At 37.5% G+C, this 25,200-nt stretch overlaps 1 protein-coding gene across 7 annotated transcripts in view; it reads right to left on the bottom strand.

Moving 5' to 3' along the window:
* Nucleotides 1-25,200, bottom strand: part of SEMA5A (semaphorin 5A) — a 340,995-nt gene that overhangs the window by 79,679 nt on the left and 236,116 nt on the right. For all 7 annotated transcript variants that reach the window (XM_082753180.1, XM_082753178.1, XM_082753176.1 and 4 more), the window contains 4 exons: nucleotides 22,925-23,132; nucleotides 9,938-10,055; nucleotides 5,109-5,290; nucleotides 3,746-3,889 (listed from right to left, as the gene is read on the bottom strand). In XM_082753180.1, coding sequence (XP_082609306.1) covers nucleotides 3,746-3,889; nucleotides 5,109-5,290; nucleotides 9,938-10,055; nucleotides 22,925-23,132 — 652 coding nt within the window. The remainder of the gene's footprint in view (nucleotides 1-3,745; nucleotides 3,890-5,108; nucleotides 5,291-9,937; nucleotides 10,056-22,924; nucleotides 23,133-25,200) is intronic.

The raw sequence follows: 25,200 nt of genomic DNA, 5'->3' as shown, positions 1-25,200 counted from the left end.
CAGTGACAGAACAGTGACATGCAATGTCAAGACAGGGCAATACAGACTCTATAAAGTCAAACCTGTAGAGTTTTCCCAGCAGCTTCAGTGAATATTCCACACACAGGGGAAAGAAAACAAAAGAAAACAAAAGAAAAAAAAAAAAAAGAAAGAAGAAGAAGGAAAAGGAAAAGGAAAAGGAAAAGGAAAAGGAAAAGGAAAAGGAAAAGGAAAAGGAAAAGGAAAAGGAAAAGAAAAAGGAAAAGGAAAAGAGAGGAAGAGGAAGAGGAAGAGGAAGAGGAAGAGGAAGAGGAAGAGAAAAAGACCAGATTTTTGTAAGCCCCTAGTGAATTCATCAGGTTGTTTTCCATCTCGAGCATTAATTACAATATTATTTTATCTGATTAGCAAATTCTGTTAAAATCCTATTTTTATTCCCTCTCCATATTCTGTCTAAGCACACATCAGCTGTATTTTTGACCTATTTCTACAAGGCAAATTGACTTTGTAATCCAAGTCTTTGCTGCTATCTCTCAAATGTTTTCCATCCCCCCATCCTTTAGCACTAGAGCATGCAACTGCCTAACCTATCTGCAAAACTTTAAATTGGTAAATATTTCCACTGACTTCAAGGGAATGACCAGCAAGCACAGATCTACTTGATGCATTAGACATTGCAGGATCACAGATTTCATGAGGTAAAACAAACATAGCCTAGCCAAACATTTACTCCTTAACGCATGAAAAATATTCTCAAACTGAATATTCATTCACATCTGTAGGAGAATTAACCTCAGCAATAAGCTGTCTTTTTGTGTTTATTTTTATGTAATTATGCACTGGATTTCTACTGGAAACAGTGTTTGTTTAAAAGCTGTTCCAAAACTTGGCACAATGTTGATTGTGGAAACTGAATCCCTTAATTAATCTCCTAAATGTGTGAAGGTGACATGAATGTGTACTTTTGTAAAGACAAAAGCACACAGTGTGTAAACCACCTAATATTAATTTTTAGTAAAACTATACAGATATTCACCTTACTTATGGGCTGGGCCACTAAGAAAGTAAAATGTTAGGCTATTTATAAACATTCATTAATTTCCACGAGAAAATCTGAGACGCTGCTTATTGGCACTCTGTAGGCAAAGACATTTCTTATAAAGTACTGCAAGTGGACTACTTGCTGAGTCTGCCTAAATGTATTGGGCCCAGTTCTTAAGTACACAGTGTCCACCTGACACAGATGTAACTCCGCTGGCACTGAACGGAAACAGTGAATTAATACTACTACAAATACTGGTACTCCATTGCCCTCAGCTCAGAACTCTCCACAAGCTGTTAGAGCCCTGAGGGCACTCGAAAAGCTTTAATGGAGGCAACCAACCTCACCCATGGGCCCAGGAGCTCTATTTAAGGTCAGCCAGGGATCTTCAAGACTGTAGTTTGGATTCCCACTGGGATCTCAGGCTGTCTCATCAACACAGTATCACCTAGACCCAGATGCTTGGTTGAATCCGGCCATGATCTGCAGGCTTGCTCTGCTCCCTTGCTGTGGGTGGTGGATGAGCCCTGCCTGGCAAGTTTCGTAGGACTCCACTTTTTACAGCTCTGAAAAGATCCAAGTTCTTTGCCTGACACTGACAAAATCCTGGGAAATACTGTTCCTCTAGAAAAGCTGCTTTACAAATGGTGTAACAAAATGTGCTAACCTACCACACCTTCTTGAAATAAAATACATATTATCCTTCCAAAAGCATCAGCACACTAAAGTTTTGTGGAAAGCCTAAACACAATCAGGGTAGAGGTATGAAAATTAGCTGTGAGCAAGCTAGTGAATGAGAGGCATGTTGATAAGGCAATGCAGGCCTGGTGGGAGTGGAGGCTGTTTCATGGAGAAAGTAAACAGCTACAGAGGAACTGGGAGAGAAAAAAGGTATCCTGCAGTAAATTTACTGGCACATAATCCCAGACTGCTGCTGAAATGGACAAAAGAGGGATAGTACAAGTAACTTGCGGTCTACAAAAGCAGAGCAACTTAAGCTTTCTGTTTACTCAGAACAACTGTGTACCAAAATCCAATCCTTCTAAGTAAGTATTTCAACTCATTGTAAATATCACTTTCCATTTTGTATATGCTTTTTCAGTGCATCCGTTGTTTTAATACTGGACATTTTCTCTTATAATCAGATAAGTATTTCTCACAGCTTTCTGTGTTTCTCTGAAACTCCTTATTGGACTATTCTATGCTAAAATAAAGATGAACAATGACTGCTAACATTCATAGTCCATCACCAAAAAGTCTATTCAAACTAAACTCTTTTCTTCTATATCCAGTCTTATTGTATCTTGCCCTGGACTGACCTCTCAGTTCAAGAAAATCAATAACTGTTATTCATGCTAGGACAGAGCTATGTGGCAGCAGATATAATTCTACATTTGGTGAACAGTTTTTTGATTGGGCAAACTATTTTCAGAAAGCAATTTCTGAAATATCAAAATGCACTTCCTCTGTGATGAAATGGTAAATATTAATGGCTCTGAAACAGCAAGTGTTCACATATTCTACGATACCAATCCATTACATTTAGAGTTAGAGAAGCCAGATCCCTTATTTTCTGTCAATACATAAATGTGTGATGAAAATTCCCTTCCCTGGAATCTCTTCATCTGAGGAAATGCCAGAGCTGTTGCTTAATTAAATCCCCCATTGAAACTCACCATAAAGGTTACCAAATCTTACTTTGATCTGACAGCACTGTAGGACAAAAGCATCCCTTCTCCTTTGGTTATGTGGAAGTACTTTACAGAAGCACTGAAGTAAACTGCAAGTATATATTGACAGGAAATATATCCACACCCATCTCTTGTAATGGATGTCTACAGTAATCCAAATTCTTACACCAGCACCAGTCTTCTGCTATTAACTTTTTGGCATGCCTCAGGAAACAAGATAATAAACCAATCTAAGAGCTGTAGTGGATCTGAATATATTCTAGTTTGATCTAAATAAATGTTTAATTTCTATTAAAGTTCCTATCACATAAATAACATATTAAAGACTTTTGGGTATGTGTATGAAAAAATCAGAGGTCTGAATTTTAGATTCTGAGATAATGACAAAATGCTCAGTCTGGTACAAAACATTAGATGTTGAAATCAATATTTAAGCTGACTTGATCTTCTCAGGGGCTAATATACATACAAATAATTTAAAAAACAACAAAAACAACAACAAAAATACTGAAACCTTGCTAAAAGATATTTGACTCCACGTGTATTATATCTATCAAATATAAAACAAAGCCCTTGAAACTTCTCTAGACATTATATAGATGCTTAATTCATTTAAGGCAGAAAAAACGAACTCACAGTATCAGTAACATAGTGCTGTGACCTTACTATATTTTGCTCTGAATTCCAGGTCTTGAGCCCAGGCGACTTACAATTCAAACACTGCAATCAATTTTCCAGGAGAATCAATTTTCAGGGTCTCAAGGGACAACAGCACATGACTTCAGCACAATTCTCTGGCACTACTAGGAGCTCAGCTGGCTTGGAAGGGATGCAGCTGAAGTGAAAGATGAAAGAACTGCTGCAGCCCCACAACCTTGCTAATGGGAATACTGCTATTGTGCAGCAGTGGATTTAAAGAGAGAGTGGAAGAAAATGGAATGAAAGAAAAACCAGGTAGGTAAAAGAGAAAATATCCTGTGGAATACAGCTGAGCAGAAGAAATAAAATAGATAATAGAGAAAAGATAACTCACCTCTCCTCGCGATTCTGTCCCACACAGACACGTCCTCCATGTCGAGGGGTTGGATTGCTGCAGGAACGCTGACGAACTTGAAAGCCTATTCCACAAGTGGTACTACAAGGTGACCAAGAAGTCCATGGTGTCCAGCCTCCATTTCTGGTAGAATAAAAAGCTCAGGCTCTGTCATCTGTTATACATAGCGAATGGCTGATTAGGTGTGACTGACAGCAAAATCTGACCCATTAACATTTCTGTAGAAATCATTAATACTTCACTGTGTTCCATTTCTTAAAGAATACTGAACTAAAATAAAAGTGCTCTGATCCTTCCATATTCCTTGCATTGTAAACTGCTGCAAGGACCCCATTACACAAGAAGTAAATAAAGTCCAAAGACATGAAGCTACTTAGTTGCTTTCAGTCACTTTATTCTGGGTAAACTTGATTTGCGAACTTTTGTACCAAAGTTCTGAAGATAACTTTTAATTACATATTTGTCCAATTATTATTTGCGGGTCTCTTTTTTTTTTTTCTTTTTTCAGAGACATCTGAACATCAAGTTTTGCTACCTATTTGTGATTAAAGTGATTAAAGGAAAAAAAATCAAAATGCATTAGATCACAGTTTCAACAGTATACTCTGATAAGTCACAAATACCTTATAATACCTTATTTGTGACTTATCAGAAGAGTTAACCCTGTATTTGCAAACTTCGTGAAGGCACTTGTACCTCCCTAGTATACACTAGAACATACACTAGAAAAAATGTACTTGAGATCAAGCATCTTGAAAAGAATTTAATATTCTGCCCAAAGCAACAACAACAACAAACCAAAAAAAAAAAAAAAAAAGAGAGAGAGAGAGAGAGAAACTTTTTCAGTTCTCAGAACTATCTGATGGTTAAGCGTACAGTTTTTGTATTCGTAGAAGAAAAACAGAAATCAAGAAAAATAAAACTCAACAATAGTGAGCTCCTGAGGTTTCACTAGTTTTATGACTCACAGAACTCAAAGAACTGAGAAAAATATCATAATTTGGATATTACCTAACATTTATTTATGTTTTTCTCTCTAACATTTTGTTAAAACTAACAGAGGACAGTATAATTTGGTACACTGCATTTAGAAGCACTATTTGCCATTTGGTACACTGCATTTAAAATCACTATTTGCTATTCCCTCCCACAATGTTTGAGAGAGAATTTCCAATGCCTCATTTGCTGTGGCCATCACTATGGACTGTTTCGTGTACATAACAGGATCAGTGGATTGTGGATGACATTTCAAATGATGCAAATTATGTTTGTTTGTTTTTTATGATTAAGTTAAAAATTTAAAACCATAAGCAATAGAACCTGAATTTATTTTTTTTTTTACCTGGAACAGTTGGCAATTTCCATGGTTGGTCCTTCACACAGCCACCCTCCACACTGAGGAGCTGGACTGTCACACACACGCGTCCTGCAGAGGCAGGATCCAACACTGGTACCATCTGTGTGGCTGCAAGGTTTCCACTGTGACCACGTCCCAAAATGTCCATCCACTGTCAGATTCCTCGTCTAGAAATAAACAAAACAGAAAGGCCTACCTGAGGCCTGATAGTTGCTTCATACTATTCCTTAATTCTGCAGTATTATCTTCCAGACAGTACACTACACTTGTTGCAATTGCTACAGCTGTAGGATTCCCACCATCTCCGGATAATCTGGGTCACTGGATGCCACTACTATAGCAAAAACAATAATTACAACCATTGCCCTTCACAACCATACTCAACCTACAGTTATTCAATAAGAAGTGTATTTTACTTCCTCCGTTATCCTCTAATGACAGCAATGCCTATTTCCTAAAATTTGCCTGTGATTAGCAACTTGGACACTTATTATAAAATAGTATGTGCAAGAATGTCTGTGGAAACATACGTCTGATAGTACCATTTCAAAATAGTGAAATGTGGTTTTACATTTGACAATATCTAAACTGTAGAATCATAGATTATCCCAAGTTGGAAGAGGCCCATCAAGGCCAACTCCTGGCTCCACACAGCGTCACCCAAAAATCAGACCCTATGTCTGAGAGCATTGTCCAAACATTTCTTGAACTCCGGCAGGCTCAGTGCAGTGACCACTGCCCTCGGCAGCCTGTCCTAGTGCCTGACCACCCTCTGGGTGCAGAACCTTTCCCTAACCCCCAGCCTGACCCTCCCCTGTCCCAGCTCCATGCCATCCCCTCGGGTCCTGTTGCTGTCCCCAGAGAGCAGAGCTCAGCACCTGCCCCTCCACTCCCCTCGTGAGGGAGCTGCAGGCTGCCATGAGGTCTCCCCTCAGCCTGCTCTGCTTAGGGCTGAACAAATGGAGTTATATTGTCCTCTCCCCATATGTCTTGCCCTCATCATCTTTGTAGCCCTTCGTTAGGTATTCTCTAATAGTTTTACATCTTTTCTATAATGTGGCATCCAAAACTGCACACAATACTCAAGCTGAGGATGTACCAGTGCAGAGTGGGAACCCTAGAAGCAATTATATTCATGTACCGTTAAAACAAAACAAAACAAAACAAAACAAAACAAAACAAAACAAAACATTTTTAAAAAGCATAAGTAGCACCTCGCACCTAACCCTACATGATTAGCCAGTTTGCTCTCGCTAAAGTCATTTCTCAACACCTTTGGTTGGGAGGGTCAGACTGTTTTCACCTTGATGGGAATGATTCCATCATGCAGCCATAACACATTAGTAAGAAGTCTTCACTGTTCAACTTAAACTAAATGTGTTAGCTCAAATCACATCAGGCTTTATTGCTACGAGAACTTTTAAACACAATTGGGCTGGACATGGATAATCCATCTCCATTAACAAATATTAATGTTTGTACTATTAATTCAATTTAGCAAGGTGTTAATCTTGATTATCTGTTACCATAAATTGAAATGATGGCAACTACATCACTTCAATGCTAACAATTGCCAGGTTTGATTGCCACATTTTAGCTTTCAGTCAAAAAGAAGTACTACCAACTGAAGACTAAATAGAATTGAAAGCAATTCTTAGATAAAAATAAGTATGTAGTCATGCATATTTTATCAAATGTGTGAGAACATAATTCTGTAACATTTGCTTATATATTGAAATAGGAACTATATTTGCAGAATTCTTATGAATATTCTGAAATGGTGTCTCCCTTTGCTGTTTTTAGTATTGTTTCATTTTAACAGTGGTAAGGGAAGTACACATTTCACTAATAATTAGAAGACACAAGATTCAATTACAGCACAAGACATGTTTCCACTGCCACATTGGGTGCTGGCTGATTCTTTCCACTGTGGTGAAGGTTCCTTAATTTCACTATTCATTACATTTCTTGTGATTTATTATTCACAGATATAGCTTCTTCACAGAACAACAATGTGTACATTTTGCCAGCTACAACATACATAACTCATCATTTCAAAATTCCGCTGACACTATTTTTTTTCTTGAAAATAACTCATTGATCTGTGCTCACACATACTATAAGCTGTTATTTTTCATAAGACAATAGGAAATAAGTACTTCTTTTTAAATGACAAGTAAACACATTCCTCTTACACTGCTACTCTAAGAAATATATAGTCTGTAAACCAGAAATGGTATGTTCCCAACACAATTAATATAAAAGATGTGAAAATATCTTTCTTGTTTTCTATTCCTATGCTGTACCAAAACATGTTTATTGTTACACCAACAATTATACACTAAACCTGCAGTTGTCTTTAGTTATTATAATTTATATCAAATGGCAGCGAAAGCATTTATAAAACACGGGGGAAAGCTTGATCTCAGAAGCAAATATGGCTGGGAGGTTTCTCTTTCCTGATTTTTTTTCCCTATTCCTGCAAAGATCATCCCACTGTAGTCTCTGTTGTTACCTACAATTTCCCTGTTCTCCCTATGCATATCTCCTTTTCACAAGTAAAATCAAACAATTTTGTAATAGGACTATAGGAAAGCAAACTGTACTGACCATGGGTTTTTTAACCCTCACCAGAATTCGTTCAAGACCACTGCCCATTAACCTTTCACAATCTGACATGCCTTGAGTGCAAAGTCATGGTCAAAGAGACAATATAGCTGTATTTTCCTGACATGGCTGCATTCTGCTTTCCCTCTATATCTTCCTGTTTTTGCTACCCTTTCCTTTTTTTTTTTTTTTTTTTTTTTCTGTAGCTGCCTAAATCCCTTCTTTATTTCTTTTCCTTCTTTCCTCTTTCCTTCCTTCCTTCCTTCCTTCCTTATTTCCCCCAAATATTCAAACATTACATTTTATTTTATTTTATTTTATTTTATTTTATTTTATTTTATTTTATTTTATTTTATTTTATTTTTTGTTTGTAAAAGTTCTCTGATGATGCCACTATTTTTAGTGATGGATTGCAAGTGTTATCACTGGAAAATATTTTGTCAAAACTATTAACAAGATCTTTCATTACTATAAAAAGTATTAGATGAGTAATAGTGATATCTGACCAACTGGAAGAAGCTCAAAGCAGATATGTGTGCCATAACATTAATTACTATCTGTATTCACTCACAGTTGGTGTACTCATGCCAGAAATACCCACTTGAGAATTATAAATCAAAGTACAATAACTGTATTTGTCACAAACGATTTTCAAAGTTCAGAGACACAGTAGCACAGATACCCAGCTATCTCTCTAAGACCCTTTACTGCTCCACCATGAAATGCCAATAAATGTTCAGGCACATGAATAATTCCCTAGAAAATAACTTCTCAAGTATTACTGGTCACACTTAATTTTGTGCCAAACTAGACTACAAACAGGCCACAACTGATGTGAATTTGTAAGAAATTGGTCATGCATTCATCTAACAAATTTTCTATGGTGTTAAAAAAGATCAGTGCACATTTACTAACAGTAGAGATTTTAGAACCACTTGGAAACAAAGCAGGGAGGTTAAAAAAGTTTCTAATATTTTGTTCTGTTCTGCCTTCAACATTTTTCACATTGTTTCCCACAGCATTTTCCTGGAGAAACTGGCTGCTCAAAACTTGGACAGGTTTACGCTTCATGGGGTTAAAAGCTGCCTGGGTGGTCTGGCACAAAGAGCCATGGTGAATAGAGTTAAATTCAGCTGGAGGCCTGTCACAAGTGGTGTCCTCCAGGGCTCAGTACTAGGGCCAGCTCTCTTCAATATCTTAGTCAATGATCTGGACAAGGGGATCGAGTACACCCTCAATAAGTTTGCAGATGACACCAAGTTAGGCACGAGTGTTTATCTGACCGAGGGTAGGAGATCTCTGCAGAGGGGTCTGGATAGGCTGGATCGATGAGCCAAGGGCAACTTTATGATGGTCAATAAGGCTAAGTGCTGGGTCCTGCACTTGGGGTACAGCAACCCCATGAAATGCTACAGGCTGGGGAAAGAGTGGCTGAAAAGCTGCCTGGCAGAAAGGGACGTGGGGGTATTGGTCAATAGCCAGTTGAATATGAGCCAGGAGTGTGCTCAGGTGGCCGAGGAGGCCAACCGCATCCTGGCTTGTATCAGAAATAGTGCAGCCAGCCCAGATAGGGGAGTGATTGTCCCCCTGTGCTCTGCTCAGGCTCTCAGCTACACTTCAAATACTGCTTTCAGTTTTGGGTCCCTCACTACAAGAAGGACATCGAGGTGCTGGAGCATGTTCAAAGAAGGGCAATGAAGTTGGTGAAGGGTCTAGAAAACAAGCCTTATGAGGAGCAGCTGAGAGAGCTGAGGTTGTTTAGCCTGAAGAAAAGGAGGCTCAGGGGAGACCTTATTGTGCTCTATAAGTACCTTAAAGGAGGCTATAGCTAGGTGGGGATTGGTGTAGGAAAGACTATCACACTAGCAATTAGATATTTTTAAACTAAAAAATAGGTAAATCCTTCAAATAAAAATGTGTCAATATCACTAACATTTGAGCATTTGTTTTCAAAGTAGGAATATAGGCATTGCAGGGCAAAAAATAACTATCCTTTGAAAGAATGCTAAACAATTTGATCTAATTAATATAGTTTGATAATAAATTGAAAAGAAACTAAATATCTTGCTCAAGTCTGATAGGAGGGCCTGAAGAAAATGGTATTAAATACATTTTTGTAAGCTTGAGAAATCTTATGCAAGCTCATTTTCATGAGATTCACATTGAATCAAAAGTTTTAAGAGATAAAAGAAGGTTTTTGGACTTACTGGGCACACAGTAATGCTTTGTTCCCACTGACTCATACTCAGACTTTCTTCCAGTGTAGTGCATTTCTTCATCACCATGTCCCAGCCACAATAAGGATCCTGGGATCCAATGCATGCACTGTGAATGAAAACCAATCAGAAAACATGAACATTATCCTTGTCTGTACTTGCCAAAGATCTCTAAATAACTACATAGCATCTCTTCATATTTCGTAAGTATATGAAACAGATCAAAATAGGTAGTGAAATTGATCCCTGTTATGATGAAGCACAGATGGAATGGTTAAACAGAGAAAAATTAATTTGAATGCCTACACAAATCCAGAGAATTTATTTCAAGAGCATAACTGAATTTCTGTCTGCAGGCACAGTATGTAGTCAAGAATTATCCCTGTTGTACTTAATTGCTACAGAGTTACAGATATTCATAAAAAACAAACGCTGTCTGCTTCAAGTACAGAAGATTTCAGAAGTTACAGTTCTTAGCCTTTTCTATCAGTTTTGGAATCATAGTTATCATCATTGAGAGAAATCAAGTAACAACATCTACTCTTTGTAAATGAATTATAAAACCCTCTGTAAGAGCAGATATTTGTTTTCTTCACTGCTACGTAGTCCCTGGAAAGAAGTACAAAGATGCATTACTGGCTGCCATCAACACCTCTCATGTATCACACTCTGCCCTAGACAGTCTGTCCTAGTATCACACAAGGAGATCAAAAGACGAAAAGAAGGCTAGAGAGAAGGATGGCAGTATAGCTCCCTATAGACTCTGAAAGATGCACTTTAGAAAGCTAAAATATCTTTTCTCTATTAAATGCCTTGCTACTGGTTGGGCAAGCATTAACAGTCCAGGCTGTGGGTCTGCAGCCTCATGGCTTCAGATACCTAAGAAAGGAGGTGGAAGTTCCATAATAGTGAAAATAATGCAACAGTTTTAATACTTGTCAGTGTAAAAATAGCTAACAATTACACATACAGGTAATCAATTCAAAAATGTTGACTAGAATGTAAAAAATGCCAAAACAATCATTCTTGTTCAACTCAAATCCATAGGCATTCTCATTCTCTCTTTAGTTGTTCACGTTACATTTGTTAGCAAAGGGCCACCAAGATAATTAAGGGAATGGAGCTTCTCTACTAGGAGGAAAGGCTGAGAGAACTGGGACTGTTCAGCCTGAAGAAGGGAAGGCTCATGAGGCATCTTATCCATGTGTATAAATATGTGATCAGAGAGCGCAAAGAGCACAGAGCCAGGCTCTTTTCAGTGGTGCCCAGTGACAGAACAAGAGGCAGTGGGCACAGATTAAAACACAGGAATTTCCTTCTGAATATTTTTAATTTATTTATTAAAAATGTGCAGCTGATGGATCACTGGCACAGGTTGCCTAGAGAGGTTGTGGATTATCCCTCCCTGAAGATCTTCAAAAGCCATCTCTACGTGGTCCTGGGCAAACAGCTCTAGGTGTCTCTGCTTGAGCAGCGAGGGTTGGACCAGATGACCTCCAGAGGCTCCTTCCAGCCTCAGCCATTCTGGGATTCTACCCTCACAGATCCTATGTTTTCTTCGTATTTCTATTTATCTTTGGCATTCCTCACATATTTCCATGCTAACATCTGATAAAATGCAGACTTACTAATTCCCTAGTATACTATTCTATATTACCATCATAGGGGATACTTAATACTTACAGATTTTATGGATTTAGTTCCTATGGTACCCTTGGCAACATGGACTGCCAGAACTATGTGGCAGGATAGTTCCCGTCTGCAAAATGGGGCTAGCATAAGAGACATAATAGCACAAACTCCCTAGGTGCTTCTAATTAGGCAGCCAGTTCAAAGATAAAGCTTTTGGATTAGAAGATTTAGTGTTTGGAAGAAAGTTCCCACTTCTCTTGCAGCTGTGAACACTTAGCATTTTTGTAACTCAGGCTGCATGTTTCCAGTCAACTATTTAGAAAGCGAGGAGGACAATTGATGCAAATTATGAAAAGTTTTAAGTGTCTTGGCCTTCCAGTGTTTGCAAGACAAGATGTTGAGTGATCTTCTTTACTGTACTGAGTATCTCTGAGGAAGCATGTTTCATGAAAAAAGAATGCAAAACAAAGTTAAAGGATGACATAATGCACAACTGGCAACCTTGACTGTGCTATTTCTCAAAGTAGAAGTGTTCGCTTCTCCAACTTCACAATTCCTTTATGTAAATTGTTATATTTCTAACTAAATTTACTTATTTTAAGTGAAACGTTTTAAAAGCCTGTATCCTTTTATGTAGAACCAGACTTATTCTTTCCTTGGAGAAAAAAAAAAAAAAAAGACTGAGACCCACTGATCACAAAAGAACCTTCCCACTGCCTGAAGTCATCGCACCAGTAACACAGTTAGTTAGTAAGGAGAGCCCATTAGAAAGGAACAAGAAACACACATCGTTGTTCAGCATCTACCTCACAACAGCACAGCAGTACTGACACATCACTTCAAGTTCTCAAACTGAGTGTTTTTTGGAGGGGGTGGTGAGGATGGTCCCAGTCACAGAGCTTTTTGCTTGGTATCATAGGACTGCAGCAGCCTCTGGAGTAACCTACATTGCCCTGTTGTTTCTCTCAGTCTCTGCTCACATAGCTCCCAGATGATCCTTCTCCCACTTAACTCTTAGATACGATTTCCACTTTTGCTTTCATTTCCACATTCCTTTCCACTCAGGAAAATCAAAGTGCCTTGCACACCTGCACACAAAATTATATGAAACAATCTGAAACAATCTTGGAAACAGATGTACTATTCTGAGGAAAGCAACAGGAAATTTTCCCTGAGAGGTATTCCTCATGAAGATCTTTTTTTTTTTTTTTTTTCCTTTTTCTCTCCTTTCTTTAAATCATTCTAATCATTAAATCATTCTAATCAATTGTCCCAGTTGTTATTATATCTAAGCTCATATTGTAGAAAGTTTTATATTTGAAATCTTATATTTAGACAGTATAATTATGCCAAGAGTGCAGTTCACCATCACTATCTTTTTGGCATTTTAATCCACCATGCCAAGATATAATTGTGAAATGAAATGGGCCTGGCTTAATAACTGCGCTATCTTCAGGTCTTGTCACAACAGTCCTTCTTGTTCTCCTCCATGTATCATATTTGAGAGAGTTCTCTTTTTTATTTTAGATCACTTGTTTATATCACAAATATTTCTGAAAAACAGATACATTTTCATGCTTTTAAATGAAAAGACAAGAGGTAATATACAGGTAAATTTTTGTCCATCTTTGCATGATCATGTCATCTTTTAAAACTATTTTATTTTCTTTGAGGAAAAAAATGAATAACAACAGCTAATTATTTTCATCTGTTATGCCTATGTAAAAACAAACAAACAAACCAACAAAAAACAAAAAACAGAGATACCACAATAAGTTTACAGATAGAAAGTGATGAGGATAGAATGAATCTTAAGTATGAAAATGTCAGAACTTCCATCTGAAATATGAAATTTAAAGGGACTATTGTTTTCTCATAATTATGTGTCCTTACTGTGCTCAATTAAACAAAATGTTACATTATTGTAAGTCTTTTGTAATGAATCTCTCTCCCAAGAGACAGCAGCAAGAGGAATTGCTTCATTGTATATATGAAATAACAAAAGAAACTGTACAAAGTGGCTGTCAAAATAATGTAAGTATGGAGAGTTGAAAATTGGATACCATTATGCATCTCTATCCCTTTTTCCTCCCAAATTCCTGTCTAAATTAAAGCCATTTTAGATGCTACTGTTGGAACACTACATACATTAACAAAATTAAGATTAGTTCTTTCAGTTGACAGGGCCCTTTCAGATAGAGACCAAGTAATTGGCAGAACTGGGTATTACATTATCTATCTTGTCTCTGGGACTCCACCCATTTTCACTAGAGATAAAAACCAATGTTTTGTTTGTTACTCCCAGAAGGTACCAACCCACATCTCCAAGACTTCATGTGATTTGTCCCATTTGCTACAACTGGCAATTTTGTGCAGGAAGGAAATCTGGGGAGTAAACATGAATCAGTTCATTCTAAGACTCTGGATGCAATTTACCCTATCAAAACATTCAATGGCTTTCAGCTTCTATCAAGTAATTCTAATTTCCCTCTATGTCTTTTTTTTTTTTTTTTTTTAATTTACAAAAGGTAAATGATAGGTAGTTTAGTAACTCCTTCCAAGGCATTCATTTGGCTGTGATGGCTCAATATGTCTACTAACAGTCATGCGACGCTTAAACAATAGATTTTTACTGACTAGTAAAATCATAATCATAAGTCACACCACTCCAAAGCATGCTAGCAATATCAGACCATTTTCCTCAGCTATTTTATAAACACAACCAAGCAGGCTAGCAAAACTGCTCTACTTTGGTTATATTTGATTTAGTTAGACAGAAAATGAGGCAGCAAGAAATACCATCAGGAGAAATATATATAAAAAATAAATACAGTTCTAGACTTAAAAAAAAATTGTGTGATCTAAAAAAAATAAAAGCTATATACTAATACAATTGATTTCAATGAGATTTCAAAATCTCCTTTCAGTGGAAACATATTTCCATATTAATATACATTTTAACTGCTAATAAACTATCCTCTTGAATTGTCACTTTTTTTTCAGAGAATATATAAACATACGATGTGTGTCTTCTGAAACTGTTCAATGAAACATCTTTCGCTCTTTACCCATACACTTAGAAGGTACTTCAGTCTCCTGACCCTTTCAAATCTTTCCACTGAGATAGGCATGCTTACCTAGTTCCAATTACCGTTAGCTATGATGACCTGGACACTTTGTATACCAGGAACTGAACTGAGGTCACCACCTTAATTCAGAGAACCCAGATTCCTCATAGCAAATTTGAACAGACAACTGAAGATAAAAGCTAGTCTCATGTTCCCAAGTCACTTTGCTATCCATTGCTGAATGAGTACATGAATCTGATACTAGACTAGAACACAGATACCCTTCAGTGTTTTTGTTACTGATGGTTTTACAGGGATAAAGAAATATATACGCAATGAAGTAATGCAGAAGAACATAAATGGTGGGCAGAAAATTTGTTATGTCCTAGGCGCACAAACTAGGATGTGTATAAAACATGCAGAATCCTGTTTAATCTTTCTCTGTACCAGTAGAAAATAATAATAATAATAATAAATGTTTAATCATATCAGCTACTCTATATGAACTACTGTTTCCTCCTCTGACTTGAATTTATATAAGACAATCAAAATGCATCTAGGTATGATTCAATCTAGCAGCATGCACTGCCAATATTAGCCTTAAACCTGCAAGTTGCTCTCTTCAAACACAGAATCAGGAATTTATGAATAATTTGTTTAGTTAAGTTGTTTATAACATGCGATTTTCTGAACAAAAATGATTCCAACTGGCCCTACTATGACTCTGGGAACAAATGTGAAAGACAACTCTTTAACAACATGCTCTCTACAAGAGAATGTAGGCTTCCAAAAAAAAAAAAAAAAAAAATGGTTCAGCTTCCAGCCCTCTGATTAACTCCATGGAGGTATTCAAATAGACATGTAGATGCAGTGCTTAGGGATATGGTCTAGCTGCAGACTTGGTAGTGTTAATGGTTGGACTTCATGATCTTCAAGGTCTTTTCCAACCAAAATGACTATATGATTCTACAATTAGAAGGTAGGATCCAGGAAATGCTGGGTCCACCAGGTGCAGCCAGAGTTTTCAGAGCACTGAAGGTTCACTTTTAATGGGTTGAAACTATCTTGTTTCTCTACATCCTTCTCTAACATAAATATTTGCAATTCAGGTACTACACTGAATACATTCCCTCTGCTTGACAAGTGTACAGATACATCTCCATACAGATATGAATCTGCACAATGCTCTAGCAGTGACTATGGCCCGCAGTTCTTGCTTGTCTGCTGCTCTGCAGGCAGCCTGAAAATCCCGGAAAACTAGGATTTGGCTAGGAAAATATAACCTTACTTGCTTCACATGCATATGCTCTAATGGATGCAAGCAGAGGTTTAAGCACATTTCTGCCAAGCTTGACCCTTCACCCCTTTTTCTTCCAGACCCCTCACAGCTGCTTCCCCTCCCTTCACTATAGCCCCTCTTCCTAGACCAGAGAAGTGGTAATGATGATTGCCCATACTGGACAGATTTGCTTTCATATGGCATCCCTATGTCCGTGAAAAAGACCTGTGCATCTCTAGCAGATATAGATGTAAAGAGGGTACACTACTTCCATACCCTTTCAGTCAGCTGTGACCTAACTTCTTCTGAATTTAAATGCTGGGATTTACTTGATGCTTAGAATCTGAATGAATTATTAAAATAACAGGTCCAGTCTTAGGATATACAACTTGGCTCCTTAAAAGTACTAACCAGACTGCAGGTATCTTAATGTTTCAAGGGCACCATCACCTCTAATTCCAGAAGTACCTGTAAATACTTCCACTGGCCTGACAACACATTATGAGGAGCAGATGGTCTTCAAAGTCACTCAGTTTGGGCTTCCAGAAATGGAGCATCTAGACTCCTGTCCTGGAATCCTGCCCACAGTTCACATTTTTGCATCAAGAATATTCTCTCCCTCATACACATTCAGGTCAATAGTAGACTCCAAACGTGGATGTTAATTTTCTGTAAAACTTCAAATAAATGAAAATGTCCATAAAAGATTATAGAGTATTAAAAGAGCTGTAAACAAGTCTCATGAGAAAACAACTAGTGCAATACAGAGCTGAGATGCATAGTGCATGAACTGGTCTGCCTACAGAGCAATCCGGTATGTGGTATGTTATATTATTTTAAAATAAAAAAGTTTCCAGACTTGCAACAAAAAAACACTACCCTGTCTCTTTAACTTCTGTTTTTAGAGAATATACTCGCCAAGTACCAAATGATTTGTGAAACAATCGCTGGAATGTGGATAGCTTTAAACATATCAGGTGATTTTCAAGAAAAATGTAACAGTAACAATATTGAACTAAAAATGTCTTAAACTTTTGGTATTTTTTAAAGCAAACAAAAAGCATGAATTACATCATAACATATGAAAAACACATGCCTGTGTTAAATTTTTATTTCTTAGTTTACTGCTATGTTTAAAATAATATCCTGCTAATAAAATCTGAATTGCAAATATATAGTCAAGTCCATATGGTTTTCTTACAACTTTTCAAACTAAAAGGAAAAGATATTTCCTTTTTCCTCATCTGGTTACTGCTATAAATCTACTGTGAGCAGTCTGAAAAATTCTACCTGTTAATCAAAATTCCTTCTTGTTTGCCAAAATATGTGCTTATTATACATGTATAGGTCATATGATTTGAAGAGCTGTGATACAACATCTCATGTTCAACAAAAGGTAAATGTCCAGTTTTTCTCTGATGCATTTTGTGGGCTAGACAAAGGCACTTTCACCAAAACCCTTGGTCCTTGCAGAGGAAGTTTAAAATATAGGTCAACCTCAGATCTGCAAAGCTTGATTTGTTTCCATCTCCAGTGAAAGACTAATATTCTACTTCGAGTGAGGAAGACATTCAGCTGCTCTTGGTTTCCTTGTTCTGCTAAATTTACTAGTGTTCTGGTAAGTTCGCACCAATTGAAGGTAACTTTGTAATGTATCTAATACACTATGTCTACCTAATGCCTAAAAAATAGACTTTTTATTTCAAAAAAACAGGTGCTTATCACCTAGACTCACAGCTGGGATTAGGATTTATCCCAGTCTGTGGAATTTACAAGCATTTTTATTCTGCAATATTACTCTAAAATCACCAGTTCAAGTTAGAATATTAGAACCAACTTGAAGTCTAATGCAGCAGCTTGTTTCTCTGATTTAAAGCAGAATAAAGCTTGCATATTTTGAAATAAAGAAATCCACCTGGATATCCAAAAATACCTATTCTGGAATTATTATTTCAAAACAGCAATTTAAATTCCAAGGGTGGGCCTCTACTATTCTGGACCTATTAGCACCTGGTAATAGTTTAGAACACATTAATGGTTCTATCTTGTATAATATTAGTATAGAGGAATAATTATTCTACTAGGTAATGATAGCCACAGTGTTTTGTTACAATGAAAACAGGTTCTGAGTGAGTGTGAGAATACTTCTGAGGAAGCAACGCTTACAGCCAAGATGAAATAAAGAAATGTAGCAGTGTTCAAAAAACTTATTCCAGTAATCTTGATGGAGTCTTAGGAATGAAATAAATAACAATCAAATTTGCAATAACTCTCTTGGTGTGTTAGTTAAGCCAGTACCTCTTTTGGTACTGTGCTGCTACTGTTATCTTTTGCATATGTACAGATTGCTTATCTGATAGCAAAGAAAGCAAAATATACATGATGCCATAAAAAGGAGAGAGAAAAGTCAGGGTCACAGTAGAATAACTATGATAATATTCATTAATATTACATAGTGGGTCACAAGATTGTTATGTAAAAACAATCCTTAACAATTCCCCCAAAGTTGTTTTTACGCTGTTTACAGTCGCTATCTGCAAAGCTTTCAGCAGATGACGTTATTTATTTAGACACAACTCTAAAGTAAGATTAGTTTTCAAGCCTTTTAAGTGCACAAAACCTATCTTCCATGAGGAATAACAATTCCTGACCCTTGCTCGATAAGATTTTGTAGAACATCAGGCTGATGCAACCTTTTGTTGTCCCTTCTTTTAGACATGATGCACTGAAAACTCCAGTACAAATCGTAACATCGACTGATTTACCTCAGAGAAATCACTGCCATCCAAGGTGGCTTTTGAAGGCTGCAGTTACCAATAAAAGAAAGCTGACTGGTTCTTTGTTTCAGGGGATGGAATCTTTACCCCTTATTACACATTTTATTCCTTATGACAAAGACACAGAGCTTCCAAAGTAAATAGCAACCACTGCAATTTTAGTGATTTTAATAGTTATCTATTCATGATAATCATTCTATTTGTCTCACATTATAGTTAATCACTGGGTATACAAAAGTCAGTTGGTGTTTTCTGCTTGACCTACTCAGTGCTGAAGGATTACAAGGAGATGTAGAATTCTTATGGGAGATACTATCTCCTGCAAATACTATTGCTGGTCTTCTGTAAATGTGTGGATTGCAATACCTCAGTGACAATATGGTCATATCTGAAGGACTTTCCTCAAGTATAACCTAGATAAAATAACTGCTCTGCTCATTTCTTCTGGAGCATGAACAAGCCAGGGCTTTTTGGAGAACTGTTTCTAAGAATTATTATGTGCCAAATTATTTTTTCCCTAGCTGATTCCTGAAAACAGTAAGACTATTTGAGCAGGATGGTCAAAACTATTCAACTGCTGGGAGTGCTCTGACGGAGATATCCCCCATGAACACTGCCAATCCAAATAAGTAACATGGACAATTCATAACAATGAAATGGACAATTCATAAACAATGAAAACATCACAGCATAATGGAAGGTGCTGAGCAATCCACACTACAGGCACGGAGACAGGCTCTGCATGAGATATGCTCTGCTGTCACAACAGTAGAAAAGGATGCACAGAACTGCACTTAGAACATCAGAAATAAAATAATAATTAAAAAAAATATCAAATTTAGTCTCCAAATGTAAAACAATATTTTCAAGGGCCCTAGATAACAGTGTCTGTGGGAGTAGAAACCTACTGGAAGGGGGGAGAAGAGCTGTGAGCTGGTGGAATAGGATGGTCCTGGACCAATGGGTATGTCTGTCGGGGCAATACCACAAAGCTGAGGAGTGTGGAAGCATCAAGTAGAATATCCACTACAATTAAGAAAGTGCAGGAGGAAGAGATTTACAAGGAAATATGAATTATCTAAATATGTACAGCATATCAGAGAGACAGTTAAGGGGACATAATAAACTACAAATAAAAGCAGTAACAACTTGTGTTAGAGGCTGGTACATGAAGATAAAACAAGAAATAATGAGACAAAAAGTAAAAAAGCAAAAAAAAAAAAAAAAAAAGTCAGTCTAGAGGAAATTATCTTGACATTGAGATATTAGCTTGTGGAACAGTCTGCTCAACAGAAGGAATGAGTTGCATTGTCTGAAACCTTTGCAATAAACCTAAACAAAAAGATTAGAAAAGATTAGATAGTAAGCACTCTGCTATTGACATAAAAAGAGAACAGATGAACAACTATACCTTCAGTCTTTTGGCTTTTTTAAGGCTGTTATTTATACACAAGCATGCTTCATTTCTCAAAAAATTATGTGAAGTCAGTATTAAAGGCTACACATGCCCTTGATCTGTGGAATAAACTCTAGTTATTATTGATGGATGTTCAGAATATAGCCTTGGTGCAGTTATACAGCCATAAGTATGATAAATGTGAATAGATAAAATAATCAAAAAAAGAACCCCACTGTCCCAAGGCATCTCTCCCACTAAGGTTTTCCTCTGTTTACCCACTGCTAGAGCATAGAAATAGTTGGTGACATATAAAAAGGGTGTGAATATTAAAAAAAAAAAGTAATGCAGTGAATGTTTGAGATTATTTTTTTAATAACCAGTGAAATTTATGCCTCCAAGTAAGGTACCTACGATCTGTCCACACGCATGAAACCAAGCATCCTTGAAATCCAGCATGACAAGCCAGGAAAAACCTAGTCAAGCCATGAGTAAGTGAGAGGTGAAAGAAAGATTAAGTCTTCATTATCCAAACAATCTGAGTCCCTAATGATAGATGATAAGAAGGTGTCTTATTTCATCTAGATCACAGTTGTAAATCCTTTTCTTTCTTACAGAATAGAGCTAGAATTGCTGGTGAGCTTTTACCAGGAAGAAAGCATGGATGGTAATCCATTTGGTGCAATGAATATTTAATTATTGCAAGCAAAGTGATACAACTACAAAAGATATGACTGAAAAACCCCACGAGGAATAATTTTATTTCCTTTGCGTAAGTCATTCCAGTGGAAGATGAGAATTCACATTCCTCTGGGCAGAAGAATAAATTTTCATTTGAGAAGGATTTGAGACATTTAACTACTGTTCTACTCAGTAAAACAGGAAGAGCACCACTTCTTTTTTTAAAGCTCTTAAAATCTAGTCGATTAGTCCCCTCTGCTCAAACACGGAGAGGAATGCCTGGCCTGCAGCTGTGAATGGAGTTTATGACTTGAGGCAACAGTTCCACCCTGTGAGAACAGAAACCTTGCCCTACAGTCAAAGTAGACTTGGTAACTGTGCTGACAGAAGCACAGGTACAATGGACCTTGCAAGGCCTCCACATAGGCAACTACTTAAGTAGGTTGTCTCAGACTCAGACCTGACCTCACACCTTACAAATAAGGTATGCACTGAATATGGCTGCAGCCTTCAAATATTCCAAGTGGAGTTGCAGGTTTCATGTAAATACAGGGCACCTATGTTTTTTGAGCACTTCGTGTTTATCATTGCCATCATGAGCACACAGTCCCTAAGAAGACACAGGATACCAACCTGATCTCCCTTCCTGAAATAAACATATATACTTAAGAAAACATGATCAATATCTTGTACAACCAAAATGGCATAATCATGTTATATTCAAGAAGATAAAAAAGCACAAGAATATGTCATTAGATTTTTTCTTTCTCCGGATATGCATACATGCACACACTCATGTCCCTCCCCATTCCAAGCCCTTTGCTTAATGAAAAGGAGGAAACAAAAACATCCTGTTTGACTGGCTAAACCAAGGAAAGATGAAACTTGGTCCTATGAGGTAGAGACTTGCCTATTACTTTTCCTTAAAGTGAGCTTTGCAGGACTTCCAGCAGGGCTTTGGATACCCTATCACTATTATTTTACTAGAAAACACCTAAAATATGCTTTATAGCACAGCATAAACAGAAAGGGCTTGTAAAGAATTGTAAAAAGGAGAGTAGCTCCCTGGTCTACTCCAGCTTTCCAAGGCAGAGCTTTTCCTTCAGTCTTGTTCTCAAACCAGTTGTCTTTCAGTGGCCTCCTGCATGGCACCAATCCCTACATTGTGCTGGGTCCCTAAGAAAATTCCTTCTGATGCCTCTGAGCTGCAGCACTGCATCTTCTTCCTGCAGTCACTTCCATTCTGTGACCATGTGCCTGTTCCTTCCGAAAGCCAAAAACTTCTCCATCTGCAAAAAGTCATTAACTTTCATGGAAGGCATAATCCCTATATGCTACACAAATAGAATCAGAGAATGGTTTGGGGTATCATGGAATGCTTTGGGGTATCTTTAGGGATACCCTAAGGATCATCAGATTCCAATCCACTGCCATGGGCTGGGACACATCCCACCAGACCAGGTTGCCCAAAGCCCCATCCAGGCTGGCTTTAAACACTCCCAGGGATGGGGCATCGACAGCCTTGCTGGGCATCCTGTTCCAGTGCCTCACAATTCTCAAATAAAAACTCCTGAGTACAGCAGCCAAGGAAGGCAACTGTCAGCCTTTTCATCTCCTTTAATAGCCCAGCTTTTCAAAGGAACATGTAATAAACAAGCTGAAAGAAAATCAAGCTAAAAAAATACAAAATACATCTGTCACAGTTCTCAAAAAGCTCATCACACTCATTCAGTCTCACTGCCATAGAACAGAACAATTGTACTGAATTACTGGAACCACACATATCAAAGGAAGACACAACTAATCAGATGAAATTAATAGTCACTAATGTGTTGCAAACCAGACACAATTTTAGGTAATATATAGAAAATGTTTCATGCTGAGCTTTAAACTCCTTAATTGCCATAATACAGTCTAAAACCAAGGGGTAATTCCTAAAAGTTAATTTTCTTGTTTGATCAAACAGAAGACGTCCCCAGAGACTGTTCTGATAAATGGTGTACCTAAAAAATCGTAGCTCAGAGAATTACCTGTGCTTCTGTCAGCACAATTCATTTGGATTCCTACTTAAAGTCACTTTTCTTTCCAATTTTTCCTGAAAGCTTCACAAGCATTTCTCTCCAATCATATGAAGCTAGCTGTTACCTGAATGTTTTGTAAAATAGACATCTCTTCAGGGGGACTTTAATCACATGCTCCTGAAGACCCACGAACAGGACACTTTGGCTATGCAGGATCTGAAGACTCCTGATGGGCTCTCGCTGACTCTTCGGTAGGAGTTCAATTTCCTCAAGCAGGCAGCTGCTCGAAGTCTGGTTCATTGGGGCAAGTACTTTCTTAATAGTGCCATAGTCTGCAAAGGCAAGAGGAAAAAATGAGTTATGAAAAATCATATTAGCAATCCTACCTACTTGGTGTCATTTGATGAATAAGTCTTCATCCTATACAGGATGAATTCTATGAAGCCTCAAAATGTGGGGATCTCATTGGAGTTTCCAATATTGCTTACAGTATAATGAAAAGAACTTGTAAACAACCATTATGTTCTCTGTGTAGTCTAAAACAGTAAAAATAATAATAATTTCATTAGTGCAGGACAGACTTCACAGTAGTAGTCTCTCAAAAACAAATGTTCAAAGTTTAAAGCAGCTTACAAAGCAATAAAGTCTACCATTACCCCGTCTGCTTTAAGACTGAATATATTAAAAGCTATGGGTTTTAGACATGTATTGCATTCATTTAATAAAGCACATATGTATGCATAAACACCTATATGTGTCTTAACTGAGCGTAGGTGAAGATGGCAATAAAATAAGGCTGCTTCCCTTCTTTTGGTTATCTGGATTTCAGCTTCCGAGAAATCACATCTTTTAACACTTGCTCTTCACTTCTACTCTTATTGTGATTTCTAAGCAAAGACTGTTAAGTATCTCAAAAAAGTGTGAGATCACTGACAAGATTTCTGATTCATTCATGCAGTTTTTAAATAATTTAAAAATATCAAAGAACACTTGTTCTGAACACAAAGGACCGCATTCTCACACTGATAAATATTTTAGCTAGCTCTCTGACCAAAGCAGCATTATGCAATTTTCTATGTGCCAGCAATAGTAAATATTAAAGGTCCAACACTGCACACACATTCTGAGATCAACTCAAGTTGATCTTTACTTAACTAAAGTCTTGAAAGTCTGAAAATACCATCTGTGAGTAGGTAACACTCACAAGACAAATATTCTGTCCTGCACCCCAGTGGAAGTGTTTTTCTCCACGACCAGCAGAGGGGAAGAGGCATGGTAGGGAGCTGGCAGTGGAGGCCTCAGGCCCTGCCTTGGCAGCAAGGGGTCACAGCATGGTGGGCAGGGGCCTACTGCTTTCCTGGTGCTGGCTTTGCTCTAGGAGGGCATGGGGGGGGGGGGGCAACCCCATGCAGTCCCTAGGGGACAGACAGCCCCGCTGGGGCACGGGGCAGGGGACAGTCTGCAGCTACCAGGGCACAGGGTGGAACAGCTAGTAAGCAGATTTGAGAAAATGCAAATGGTAGCTGCAAGCAGACTCCAAAACTGAAGAGGAGGTGGAGAAGGTTGAGAACCCAAGATGGCAATTGCTGTTCAGATCTTCTCCCCTTTCCCGAGGAAGGCTGAAGAGTCAATCTAAGACCCGCAGATATACTGGAAGGGAGCAGCATAAAGGAAAACAGCAGGGAGAGTTAGGAGGAAGTTTAGGTATAAAACGTTAACCACATTGTTAACAAATGTTTTAATAACTAGCTAATATGAGCTTAATTTTATTAGAAACTCCAAACTAATTAGACTCACTAAGAATGCTTTTCTCAATATATAAAGTACATTCTTCTCTCTCCATAGCAAGCTTCTGATTGTGAGATCATGACTGCATGTTAAAGTCTTCTGACTAACCCCTCAATTCTGACTAATTTCTCAATTCTGAGTAAAATCACTTCATACAACTATTTAATTTTTTCTTCCATGTTAGCATATACAAAGTTGTCAGGATTTATCATATGTAAGAGTATTTGTTAAAAAAATGAAACAAAACTCCCATTAAATGACAATTTTAATTAAAATTTAACATTTTGGACAAAAAAAATATTCTAATTTTGATTATCACTGTTTTTTTGTCAGCCACTTAAAATAGAGACGTTAAAAAATAATTAAACCTTTGCCAAGAATCAGTTTTGCTTCACAATTAAGTAATTACTAGCTTGATCAAACAACATAACAAGCATGTGCTTCTGCTAGTGCTTGTTGGGTGCAGACTCTCAACTATAATTACAAGTTTCATGGTCAAAATGTGGTCTGAGAATTATCCCCCCCAAAAAAATAAAATAAATTAAATTAATGTTTGCATTAGTCACTGAGTGAAAAACAGATGAGCTTGGGGGGAACAGTGAAAGGAAGAAA

The sequence above is a fragment of the Aythya marila genome (genome assembly GCF_965140915.1).
Source record: "Aythya marila genome assembly, chromosome: 2".
Lineage (NCBI taxonomy): Eukaryota > Metazoa > Chordata > Aves > Anseriformes > Anatidae > Aythya > Aythya marila.
Note: the sequence above shows the minus strand (reverse complement) of the source record. Positions and strands in the feature narration are given on the sequence as shown.